At 41.9% G+C, this 13,427-nt stretch overlaps 1 protein-coding gene across 1 annotated transcript in view; it reads right to left on the bottom strand.

Annotated features, from left to right (window-relative positions):
* SLC5A8 (solute carrier family 5 member 8) overlaps positions 1-5,617 on the bottom strand; it is a gene marked incomplete at both ends in the record, with an annotated part of 32,039 nt that extends 26,422 nt beyond the window's left edge. The window contains 2 exons of the mRNA XM_084255890.1: positions 5-70; positions 5,267-5,617. Coding sequence (XP_084112016.1) covers positions 5-70; positions 5,267-5,617 — 417 coding nt within the window. The remainder of the gene's footprint in view (positions 1-4; positions 71-5,266) is intronic.
* Between the last annotated feature and the right edge of the window lie 7,810 nt (positions 5,618-13,427).

Raw genomic sequence — 13,427 nt, 5'->3', positions numbered from 1 at the left:
TTACGGTTTGAACAATAAAGAGAATTGTTCCACAGAGACGAACATATTTGTTAAATCGAAGTTCCAAATACTGTTTCCAAAAAAAAGGGAAGGATTGTTAATATGTGAAACCTCTGGACACTTTTTTTAAAACCAGCAGCTTAAGAAGTAAGGGGGTTGAAATTTAAAGCAACGTCATTTCAGATTTATGGTCTATATTTCTACTGTACTAATATTTTTATTTAAACACAGTAAAATTGCCTCTTGCCTTATCTAGATACATACAGTACATCACTTACAGAAATACACACAGTTACATCATGCCCCAGAAAATGCTCTCCTGTTGTTTCTTTGGTCAGACCCTCCCCTTACCCAAACCTTGACCATTACTGATGTGTCCATCATCCCTAGCTTTGCCTTTTTCAGAACATCATATAAACAGAATTATATTCTGCATTTTTAGAATGGACCAAGTGCTATTCTCCCTTACCCTTCCTCTTGGTATCTCCACCACATATTTCTTCTAATTCACTTAGCATCAGCCTTTTCCCACTATAGGCAATGTGATGGAATTGTTCACCAAGGTGCCTGCCTTCTTCAGACCAAGGGGTAGCCACATGACCCAAACCTTGTCAATCAACTTCTCTTCCCAATAGACACAAATACTAGTGTGACACTTTGAGGCATGGTGTAAAGACAGAAAGTGACAGGAGCAGGGGCAGACTGATCCCAACAGTGTGGCCTGAAGAGGCTGCCCTGTCTTCTATTCTGGCTTCCATCCTTTTCAATCTGTTTGTTCAGCTTCTCTCTCCATCCTAGGAGATACTCCTTAGGCTTCTGATAATTTTTTTGTTTCTTAAATCAGCCAAGTCAGTTTTTTTTTCCCCCAGTTAAGGGTTTATTGTTATAAATACAATCATTTAAAAACATAAGTTATGAAAAACACAGCCAAACCCCCTTCTGCAAAGAGAGAAGAGGCAGCCTGAAGCAGCCTAAAACCCTGGGTGGGAGAAACCGGTGCTGCCTCAGCACATCGGGTAGTCAGTGGAGCAGGACAGCTCACTCAGCTGGCCCTTGGAGTCCAGGTCAATGGTGAAGTCCAGGTCACATGGGGTCACAGGCCAAAGGTCTCACACAATGATCTTCACTGTTAGATATCCTCCTTGTAGAACATGGTCGCCTCCAGTGCATATATGGTGACTTGGGGCTGGTGCAGAAGCTGGTCCTCTTGTATCAGTGGTGAATTTGATGTTGAAATAGGACACCAGAACATGCACATGGTAGCTTTGCTTCACTTGCCAGCACAACAGGGATGGGAAGGCTAGGTCTGCTACCTGGATGGAGTAGATGTCCATCCCTTCTAGGAGGCAGCCATTGGGGACCAGCTGCTTGGGGTCCACCACATCCACCTTGATGACAACATCCTCGATGCAAGACATGTCAAAGCTGTACATGTTCTTCCACCTGTGAATGTTACAGTCATTGTACTGTCTGTCCTTGGCAGTGGACATGCATAGCATGCTGAGTCTGAGAAAACGAAGCTGTCTGGTGCCAGCCACTTTTCCTGGGCTTTGAGTATGGTGGTGAGCATCAACCTGTAGAAGTGGTAGTGGCTCATCCACTCACTGACAATGATGTCCACCCTCTGCAGTGGAAATTCTACCTCCTCCACCTTCCCTGTGATGTGATCATCACAACAGTCTAACTTCTTGACTTTGACAACCTTTATCCCATAATCAGTAATACTGGAACACTTGATTCTAGTAACAGACCCTGGTCTTGGCAGTGAACATGCAAAGAACCCCCATGCTTGACTGAGCCCATATCCAGCACCATCTTGTCTTTGAAGAGGTACCAGTTGTGAAACATGGAGTTGCTTGTGAGAGGGTGTGCACCTCATCTTCCAGCATCTCCTCATGGAGGCTGAAGTGAGTATGAGTGACAAAATTAGTAATCTTTGGACATCAGGTTTCTCATGCTTTTTGCCATAGAAGACCATCTCTCCAGTTTCTCTGCCCCTGTCACAAGCTGAATTTCTTTGCCTTCTTTATGTAAATGTGTCTAATTGCCACAGTACTAAAGAAAATGAAGGAGAAATGTGTGATGGTGATAAAAATGTAGCAAATCAAGCCAAGTAATATATACATATATAATGTGTAATGTTATATATTTCCCCCCAAGACTGGCTGGATCCAGACAAATCTATGCATGTAAGATCACAGAAGACCAACTCTGTCTCTGACCAAGATTGAGACAAGAAATCCACCCTGATTCCAGCTATCAGTAGTTACTGGGCTGCTAAAGAAAACCTGGAGACCACCAGAAACCAGAGTCCCTGAGCATTAAGCTCAAAGAATAGCTCTCGGATTTCTAGACAAACTATAGAATATAGTAGCTGCCTATAGTCATGTTGGAAATCTCAAATTCTTCAAACTTTAGGGACACCTAGACTTTCATTGAATAGAGGGAAAATACAGTCTGGGCAACTCAGAGACACAGATTTTACAAGGTCCAGAAACACCCATAAGAAGTGGTGAATGATACTGGATTCCAGAATTACACTTCCCATGTGTGGATGTGCAAGTTGTCAAACACCTATTGGTACTACACTATAAAGGTAGTGAGAAACAGATATCAAAAATAGTTCTGAACAGTCAGGTTTAGCTGGCAAAGTATAAACAGAGGAGTTCATTCTTGAGCAAGAATCCAGGATATCACTCAGTGCTGAACTTCTTAATTTGTGGAGGGAGCTCCACTTCTCAGCATTAAATAAACAAACTATTCCTCAAGAACTTGCTTGTCATGACCAATTGTCAGGGACATAGCATGTTGTCTAACTTCCCTGGCCCCACTGCCAGGTGCCCACCAGTAGTGACCACAACCCACTTGTCCTGTGCCTTCTGTGCTTTCTGCACTGGCTCTGTGAGGAAGCTGTTGGGGCTCTAACAGACTCACTGAGAGGCCTTCAGAAGCAGCCAGCATGCACCACTGCACAGCCGTAGGCAAGTGTCTGCTTTGCCTCTAGCTCTCTTCCGCAGCTTCACTTACCCTGAGTCTTTGTTGGCAAAATGGGGCCCTCACACTACCTTCCTTAGAAGAATTGTTTGGAGTATCAATTCAGATCATGTACAAAAAACGTGAATCCCAGCGACCAGCACGTATTAAGCATTCAGTTCATGTTAACTGTTCGCCATTTTTAGCCGCACACTAACTTAGCCACCACCACTGGAAACATGTGGGAAATCTGTTTCTGGTTGAGTTAAAGTAGCTGCCCCGAAGCACATGGGTCAGCGATCATGAGAGCAGCATTCACCCGTGGGGACTGAAGTCCTCCTGCCAGATTCTTCTAACCGCTCCTGAGTTTTGGAGTTGGTTAACAGCAGATCAGAGCTCACAGGCTACAGGTGCCGTCAGGTAAGACAAACAGGAGTAGGCTGGTCAGCTACTCATATACTAATAATTTCTAATATTCAAGTCCACCGAGAAATGTGTTCTCTCCCCTCTCCCTCTGTACAAGAACGCCCTTTACCCCTGTCCAGCCAGTCTTGGGGGGAAATATATAACATTACACATTATATATGTATATATTACTTGGCTTTCCCTTTCACATTTTTGGCAAAGATGCGTGCAGACGTAGCTTTCTCTACGATAAGAAGGAAACCATGAGACTTCAAAATAGAAACTAAAAGGAAGAGAGAGCAGTGGGTATAAACTGGGATTCCTATGGCCACAGGGAACGTGGGGCCAGTATCACCCACCTTCTTTAGTTTTAAAAAGAAGCAAGAATATGGAATTTTGATTTCTCATCATCATTAAATGCTCAATTACTTGTTTTTCCAGAACACTATAAGGAGGAAAAAAATGAGTGAAGACTGAGTTTTAGCTTCAGGCATACAGTTTCCCACTTTTAAGCAAAACCCTGTTAAGCAATTCCATCCGGCTCACTTCTGAGGCAATGACTGGACTTTCCCAAACACAATGACCAGACAGGAAAGCAATGCTATCCCAGGGGCGGCCACACCCTGGGTGATGTCCCTGGAGCCCAGGGAGTTTGTCACCCACACTTACGTCATTGCGGCCCCATCCACAGCGCCAGCTGAACCAGCCTCACTTAGAAAAGTGCCTTCAGTGGCTCTGGTCTGGAGCAAATATACCTCAACTCAAGGACATAGGTGGTGGTTAAGGATTAAGGTTCAGAGTCTTCTGGATAATGGTCTATTAGAGAAGAAACTTCTACAGGTTGGTTCATGGAGCTCATGGGTTAGTGCCTGTAAAGGAGACCACTGGGGCCACTGAAGTGGACGCCACCACTCCTCCAAGCTTTTACCCTTCCCCTGAAACTTCCATTCAGTATTCTTTAAACTAAATCAAACATCTATCATCTTTGCAAAGCTCTTTCCTACCGACATCTTGGGAAAACCTATAAGCGGTGAAACTGCGGCGGAAGAAAATGGTTTTCTTAATCATCTTTCCATGGAGAGAGAAGGTGGAGCTAAGATCCTTGCAGTGGAATTTTCCTATAGTGATCCCAAGATACCCACCTCTACCACCATCATCACAACAGCTACAGCCAACATTTACTTAGCATGTTCTCTTTACTTAGCACTTTACAGACACTCTTCTTAACGTTACGCTTGCTTCCTATCAAGCAATCCTCTCGACAACTGAATAAGATAGGTGGAATTACTCTTTCCATTTTGAGATGAAGAAACAGGCACAAAAGGTTAAACAAGTCCACCAAGGTTACCCAGGTAGTAAGTGGGAGGATCTGGTCTCAAAGGTGGGTACTGAGACATACTGCATCTTAAGCTTTTTGGGGTTCCTGCCCCTCTGTGCAGGGGGCATGCACGGGAGCAGGAAGGCGAGGAACGTGCCAATTCTTCAACTATCATGGAAACCCAGTTTTCAGGACCTGGAACACAGGGACTGGCTTCAAGGAGGAGGAGCTAAGACTTCACACCATTCTCCATCCCTCCCCCCATAAAAAGTTTTAAAACCTTTCCCCTTGGCTAAGAATCCAAGATATAAAGGCCAAAGAACCTTAGACCACGTTGGTGGAATACTCTTTGATTAGGTCGGAAATACTCACTGATTAGGTGGGAAGCATGTTTTTTCACTCCTGAGAGTAAGTTGCAAGTCCTCTCCCTCACTACCCAGCCTGGACACCTCTCCCCAAAAGGGGATGGCCGGGAGATGGTAGGCCGGACAGGGAGAGATTTTGCTACAGTAGCGTGTCTGCTCCCCATAAATCCCTGCCAAGAGCCTGCAGCCTAACCTCACTCTTTACCTCGTAGGTGCTGGTAATCCCCAGTTTGTAGAACACCGGGAGGAAGACCTCCGCGCTGATGAGGACCACAAAGAAGTAGGTGATGGCAAAGATGTTGAATATGGCCCCAAAGCGGTAGACCTCGGATGGGGTGCCCAGGACCGTGACGGCCGACATGAAGCTGGCGGTGAGGGACAGCGCCACAGGCACGGCGGTCATTCTGCGGCCGCCCATCAGGAACTCCTTGGAGGTCTGCTCGCCGCGTCCCACGAAGGCGTAGTAGATGCCGATGGCGGCCGAGATGAGCAGCATCCCGGCGAACACCACATAGTCCCAGACCACGAAGGAGCCGATGTCCCGGGGCGCGCTCATGGCAACGCAGTGGCTCTCGGTCGGCGCCCTGCGCGCAAACTGGCTGCCCCGCCGCTCGCAGCCGGAGTGGCAGCTTTACCTGGGCTGCAGGGCGCTCGCCTATTTCTCGGCGGCGGGCGTGGCGCCCGGAGGGGATTGGAGGCGTCTTCCAAGTGTCAGTGCCCCGGAGCAGAGCGCCCGGAGAAAGTGGGGGTGGGGTAGGCGGCAGCACTTCTTCGCCCACCGTAGCCAGTAGAGCCCCTTGAACTGCGACTTTGGGGAGCCCTCCCCCCAGCAGCCAACTAAGCTTTCCCCAGGTGCCAGGCCCAAGCGTCCCGGATCGCCTAGGTGCCGCAGACACCTGGACAGGTGAGACCTGGCGCCTCTAACCGCGGCGCGCACTGAGAATCCACAGGGAGCGCTCAGCATACATTTATCTTGTTGCACTCCAGGGAGCACACCATTTAAATGCGCTGGCGACCTTTGGGGAAGTAGGTCGAAGAGCAACTGTCATGTCAGGTCTTCCAATTCAAAGTCCGAGTTCTTAGTAAAAGATACGCCTGGAACTTTTTGATTGCCTTGCTTGATAAATTCATAGGTGATTCTGGTGACCGTGTGCCGTGGGTTGAGGTCCCAGCCTTTAGTCGGTAAGCAATTGTAAAGAAGAGGAAGAAGTCTGTGCTAGTAATTGTCTGTGTTAATAATACCTGCTTTTTAAGAAAGCTTACCTGTGACACAACACGCTTGGCACCTTATATATTAACTAGTGTTATTACCCAGGTAGTAGGAATCATCTCTGTTCCTCAAAAGAAGAAACTTAATTGGAAAACTTAGAAGCACTGGCCCAGAGGAATGCTGGACATGAAGATTTGTAATCCAGGCAAGTCTGGTATCAGAACTTGTTCTTTTAACCAGAATGCTATAGTTTGTACAGTCCAACTACAGTGTTAATGTAGTGACACATATCTACATTTAAATGAAGGCACTTGGAAACCTATGGGAAACATTATCACTTCCAGTATCTGTACTCAAACATTTCTTAACTGGCTTGTCTTGAAATACTATTAACATGTGAATCATGCTTATAAAACAATATAATTGATATTGATATCTTGATAAACAATCCACATTTAGCCCAGCCAAGTATGCGAAGAAAGTTATATCAGGTTTTACTTTTTGTAAACTGCCATTATTTGTATAACATTTTCAAAAGGAAATAAAGAAGGAAATAGAAGTTCAACCAAAGTAGTTCAATTATGTAAACAAACAAACATGGTATTAAATTATATCTGAGCTGTGTGAAATTTTATCTATTAAGCTATCTATCTATCTATTTATCTGTCTCTCTAACTATATATACTTAGAGAGAAATCTGTAAGCATAACACAAAGGAATCCAGATCAAGGAACCAGATCAAGTATCTGAATTCACTTTCTGGGAACTATAAAGCCAATAGCTCTAGGTATAGAAAAATGCAATTTAAACAAAGTTCATCTTCTTTGGGATATCTAGAATTAAGGACAGAGCCCCAGGCAGCTAATGACCAATAAACCTTTGTAGTCATGTTAGAGACAGAATAGTTTAAAGTTAAACTGCAGGCTCTGAAACCCGAATTCCTGACTTTGCTACCTACCAACCACTTTATATTGACCAAGCATTTACTTCTTCTATACCTTAGTGTGCCAAATCAAAAATAGGGATAATTCTTTTTTTATAGAGTTACACGGAATTAAATGACATCATGGTGCAAATAGCCCCAAAGGTCAAGTGCTGGTGCTATATCATTTAACTGCTTTCCAATATACTGAGAAGGAGGTTCGTGTGAGTAATGTTATTTTCCCTTGTATATTAATTAGATAACATTTATATAATGCCATCAACTATGTGTGATCTGTAACCTGGTTGTTCTTTCAGATCTCTTCAGTGTCTGATATATGTATCCCAATGTTTTCCAAAAAACATGAATTTTCTACTTCTGAGCCTTTGAATATATGAGGCTATTTATCAGTTGTCTTTATATGTGAAAAATATTTAACTGAAAAAATTCCTGTTTTATCTTCTTTTTTATTTTTTGATAATCTTTTTTATTCAATAATTTTAGGTATTTTTTTCCATTGTCTTTTGGCATTACAGATCTATCTGATGTCAGCCAGATTTTTGTTTCATTGTAAGTAACTTCTTTATGGCTGAATGCTAGTAGATGATTCTTTTCTTTATGCTTGTATTCCCAAATTTTTGCTAAGGTATTTCTAGATTAGCAATCTTTTTATTACTATCATTTGGATTCTTTTTATTTGCACCTTTAATTATTATCTTTGTTCCAATTGTTCTAGTATCTTTCTCAGAAACTATAATTCTTAAGTCTGTATAATCTCTATACTATTTACTTGAATCTTTTCTTTTTCTTTTCCTTGAGCAGTCTAAGAAATCAAGTTTATTTTTATTATTGATTCCAGTGTCTGCCGGGGCAATGTACTTTACTGCTCCCGCTATAGATTTTACCTCTACTGGTATTTTAACTTCCTGACTTTTAATATTTTAAATATCTCCCAACCTTTTAAAACGAACTCTTCCCTTTCCATTTCATTGTGAAGGCTTTTTACCTCTTCTGCTCTCGTCTCGTAAGAATGTTGTCATTCTGTATTTCCCTAAGTATGACAAGCAAGTTTCTTAAGTTTCCTTCTTTTTATTCCAGGAGTAAATGGTGTGTATAGAGCTTCTCATTCTCTGAGTCTTTGAAATGATTTTCCCAATTCTTTGTCCCTCTTATTTTTTTCATAGTCCTATAAATTATTTTTTCTGATACTCATGCTCAAATGAAAAAGCAATTCCCAGATGTAGTGTTTGCTGAAGATTGCTTTTGCTTTTCATTATTGTCATTTTCTTTTGGGTTCTACAACTTCACAACTAGATGGCATGGTGAGCCCAATCCCATGAGAATCAGCTCTGCATTCACCATTCTCTGACAGAGACAGTTTTCTCCTACTGCCACTCTCACACTCACATGCATCATGAAACAGCATCAGAAAAGCAGTAAGTTACAGATCCACTGCAACTGGAGCTCTTCCATCTCCATCTAAACTGTAATAATGAGTCATTTGTAAGGATGGCCTCTCCCAAGATTCACTAAGTACAGCCAGTGTAATCTACGCTCCATTAATATCCAGTCCAAGGATTAAATGAGATAATATTTTCTCTGGAGGTGACAGTCTCTGAGCATATAGAGAAAAGGTAATTTGGTGAAAAACACCCAGATAACAGAGGCATAGCTGTCCAATTCTCTGATGGGAGTAGTTGTTAAGATTATGAGCCCTCGGGCCTCCCTGGTGGCGCAAGGGGTTAAGACACAACCTATGAAGCTAACCACAGCCATTGTAGCATGAGTTCAATTCCTGGCCAGCCAGGGAGCAACCCACATGGCGGAGCAGACCTCTCCTGACTCGCTCACTGCTCCCCTCAGCAGTGTATTTCAGTCAATCTGCCTGTTCTGTTCCTCACTCTGTCTCTGGTGAATCCTCTCACCCCCCACACCTCTGGCCTGTACCCCAGCTCTTGTATGCATAAATAAATAAATCTTAAAAAAAAAAAAAAGACTATGAGCCCTGCATAGTAGTAGAGGCACAAGAGGTGTTCTCATCCACTTTAAGTGGGGCATTTTCTTCTCAGAATTGACCACAGTGTTTACTTTTCAGTCCAATTAAATATGACCTGCTAGCAACTCATCCTAAACTACTTGATCCTTGTCCATTCTCAGACATCTTCCTATAACTTCTTTTCCATACTTACTCTATTCAAACCAACTTACTCCACTCAAACTATCTTTTTACTGTTCTTGGAACATACCAAGCCAGTCTCAGCACCTTTGCATATGCTGTCACTTTTGCCTAGAATGCTCTTCCTCCAGGTATTGTCATGATTCCCATCTTTACTTCACTCAGGTGTCTGTTCCAGTTTTACTTCCAAGAAACCTGGAACTTCCCTAACCACTTCTTCTGTAATATGTGGCTATCACTTTCTACTCCCTTATCTTGCTTTGTTTTTCTTTACATACTTAAACACAATCTGACATACTCCCAATGTATCTTATATATAGACTGTCTTCTCACACTAGAATAGAAACTCCATGAAGATAGGGATTTTATCTGCTTTATTAATATTCCCTGGATCTAGAACAGCCTGATGCATGGTAGTAATTATTTATTTATTATATATATATATTTTTTACATCATCATTGGTCATTTTTAAACAATGTTTGCCCCCCCTTCACCAATGCACCTGTGCACCATCACCACAGTCCCCTGTGCTCCTCCCTCCCTCCTTCTGATCCCTTTCCCGCCTCCTCCTCCTGCGGGATGTCTCTGATTTATAATTGTCAGTTTGTTTTTGTTTTGTGGTGTTTATTATTATTATTCTCCCCCTGATGTCTTATTTGGTTCACCATATTCCTCCTATAAGTGAAACCATCTGATATTTTTCTTTTTCCTTCTGACTTATTTCACTGAGCATAATTTCTTCCAGCTCCATCCATGTTGCTGTGAAAGGCATGAGTTTATCTTTTTTTTTGATTGCTGAATAGTATTCCATTGGGTATACATGCCACATCTTCTTGATCCAGTCATCTATTTTGGGGCATTTGTTTCCAGGTTTTGCCTATTATAAATAGTGCTGCAATGAACATAGGGGTACAGGTATTTTTTTGAATCAATGTTTTTGTGTCCTTTGGTTAGATCCCTAGGAGTGGAATTGCTGGGTCATATGGTAACTCATGGTAGTAATTTTTTAAGTACTTATTGAATACTTTATGAACAGAAAAAGGAAGTAATATTAGAAAATCCTCTCCAAAAAAATTGACTTGGTCCTGCTTTCTAATTTGAGAATTTCCTTTTTCTGTGTTTCCATTAACATTTTGCAGAAAAAATGAAAGAAATCACATAAGAATGTACTTTTTATTTTAAAGCTGCAATTTGAGTTGAAGTGATTTTCTTTAATTTCACACTATGTTTTTCTTACTTATCTTATCAGTTAATATCAAATTTGGCTGAGTAGCATAACCAAAATAACAACAGTTTAAACAAGATAAAAGTTTACTTCTTGTTAATATTTAAAGACATCGAGAGATAAGTTGCCTGGGATTGGGCAGAGAAAGGGGTGAGGCCACATGAAGTTGTCAGGATCCAAATTCCTTTCTTATATCACTACCCTCCTCAGATTTGGTTTCTATCTCAGCAGATAGAAGAAAAGGGCAGAAAGGGTATGGCTTATTTTACTTAAGAAAGGGTATAGCAATTTTACTTAAGAGTTGTCCATTTTTCCCATTAGAACTTACTCACATGGATACCTCCAATTGCAAGGGAGACTGGGAAATGGAGACTGGGTAATGTTTTTGTGCCAATGGTGCATGTACTCAGCTAAACACTGAGTTTCTATGTCTAAGCCAGAATGGATAGGGGGATGACCAGTCGGCTCCGCCATATCCGCCTTAATCAGTGTTCAGCAAACAGACTTCTCAGAGGCCAATTTCCCAGGAATTTTACTATTCATCCTGAGGAGACAAAAGCTACAATATCTTCAAGTTAAAACCCAACTCAACTGTGACAATGACTAGTTCCTACTTTTCCCTTTCCGACTTCATGTTGATCATCTCCAGTTACTCCTTTTGTTTTGACAGTCATTGAATTGACCCTTCAAGAGCACTGGCCCTGGGACTGCAGAGAAGCAGACTGGCACACAAGTGAAGTGGCAGTAAAAGGCTCGCTCAGAAGGGAGAGTGCAGAGCCGACAGGGTGTGGCGCCTGGTCAGAGAGCTACCCCTTACTTGGTGGTTCACATCCCGTGAAGGAAGCATTTCTCCAGTGCATTTTGAAATGTACTCTGCTTTCTTACAATTCAATTTCATTGATTTCAGGAACACACTTAGCATATAGGGTGAAGTGAAGCTTATTAAGATTATATGCCAGGCACGATTCCAATTCTTTTATTATCTCAGTTATCATTTTTTAAGTAAGAGTCATGACTGAGATGTGAAAAGCTGTTCGTTAAGAAAATGTTGGAATGACGTCTGTTGTAACGGGACTGTGTTTGTCAGGAATTCATGAAAGGACAGAATTTCCAGCTCACTGACGTTCTAAATACAAGGAAAAGATAAAGATTAGTCCAGGAATAAATAATATCTAAAATTATCAATGAGTCAACGGATGAGGAAATTATATGAGCTGCCGTCAGATTTTTAACTTCATTGGTTTGTTGCCTAAGAGTTGTTCTAGTATGAAAACTAGAGTCTTTCCTAAATGATAAATGATATTAGCTATTTGGTGCAAATGATGGTGGTGGGGGAGGAAAGGTTGTATATATTGTTTTGTTTCTCTCTGGAATGTTGTTACTGAGCTGTTTTATTCCTCTCACCAATCCAATGTACTTATATAAAAGTATAAAATATGCCTATTTATGTAATTCCTTATAACTGCATAATTCATTCAAGTTTTAAAAGTATACTCACATTTACTATTTTGAGAAAATAGTAGTTTAAACCATAATAGGTATCTGTACATTTTTTCCTAGCTCCATTTTTGATGAGCTTTTAAAATTGGGCTAAATAGCTTTCTTCCAGGAGAGCCATTGCTGGCCCTGAGAGCTGGTGGCTGTAACTATAGGCCATGGATATGAATATTGAGAAGTGGTCAACAGAGCCATCAGGTTTCCCTGGGATGAAACTATGTTTACATTTCCCATTACTCATTCATACCACTGGGAAATGTTTATTTATTATGTATCCTGAATAAGAAACAAGAATAAATTATAGCATTGCATTATTAGTTACTTCAAGTAACTTCCAGTAATATCACATTGAACCGGAAGTTCAGCCTGGATTCCAGCACCCACTGTGCTGTGTGATCTTACGGAAGTCTCTGAATCCGTTTCCTCGTTGGAAAATGGAAGGTCTTAGGACCCAGCTCCAAAATTCTGATTCTCTTTTCTGCTAACACTAGACATTCTCATTCCTTACCTATGTAGTATCTGTTCTGCACTCTGGGCCAGAAGGTAGAAATATTCTAAAAGGTCAGTGGGCCAACCTAAATAGGTGGAATTGTTTTTGTTACTAATAGTTATCATGACTACTGTTTTTTTTAAAGTGTTCGATTTTGCTTCCTTACAGTGACTGCTGCAGTTTCTGGCTGTGGTTATGCATCTTATTCTTCTGGTTCCACAGGCTCTGAGTCCATGTACACATCAGGGCAGCCTGATTCCAGCAGGTGGCTGGCAGAATAAGCACAGTACATTCCATGGCATCAGCCTCCTGCTTTTCTGGTTTGGGCAGGTGATGTGTTGGCCCTAGGCGGGTGCTGATTTCTGCCTTTCATTATGTGTGATTTCTGCTTCCCTGGAAACACTAGTATAGCAAAGCAAACTAGCTTCCACTGCCCAACTGATGGGGGAGTTCTTGGGAGTCAGATGCCCAACCTGAAAGCTTTGTGTGTTACAGGCTACATTCATTTTAAACAGTCATTTTCCATGTGAGTGTGGAACTCTGTGCTTCATAAGATGAATTAGGCAGGGTGGATCTTGGAGAATTCTCCTCTGATGAGCTAGATCTCTTCATGCCACAAAGCAGTGACATGAGTCCCAGTAGACTCAGTTTCAAAATTTCTAATCACAAGACATAATCTCTTTGGTTTGTTTGCACCACTACCTGTGACCCACACAGGTCTCATTTTTACCAGAGAGTGAAGACACACCATTGTGCTCATGTATTGACTGTTGCACAGAAGTCTTTCAAATGTATCCGTAAGTGTTACTCCACCAGGATGACTAGTCTCATAAAGGAAGTGTCAA

Source organism: Talpa europaea, assembly GCF_964194135.1.
Source record: "Talpa europaea genome assembly, chromosome: 15".
Classification (NCBI taxonomy): Eukaryota; Metazoa; Chordata; class Mammalia; order Eulipotyphla; family Talpidae; genus Talpa; species Talpa europaea.
This window is presented reverse-complemented; position numbering and strand designations above follow the sequence as displayed.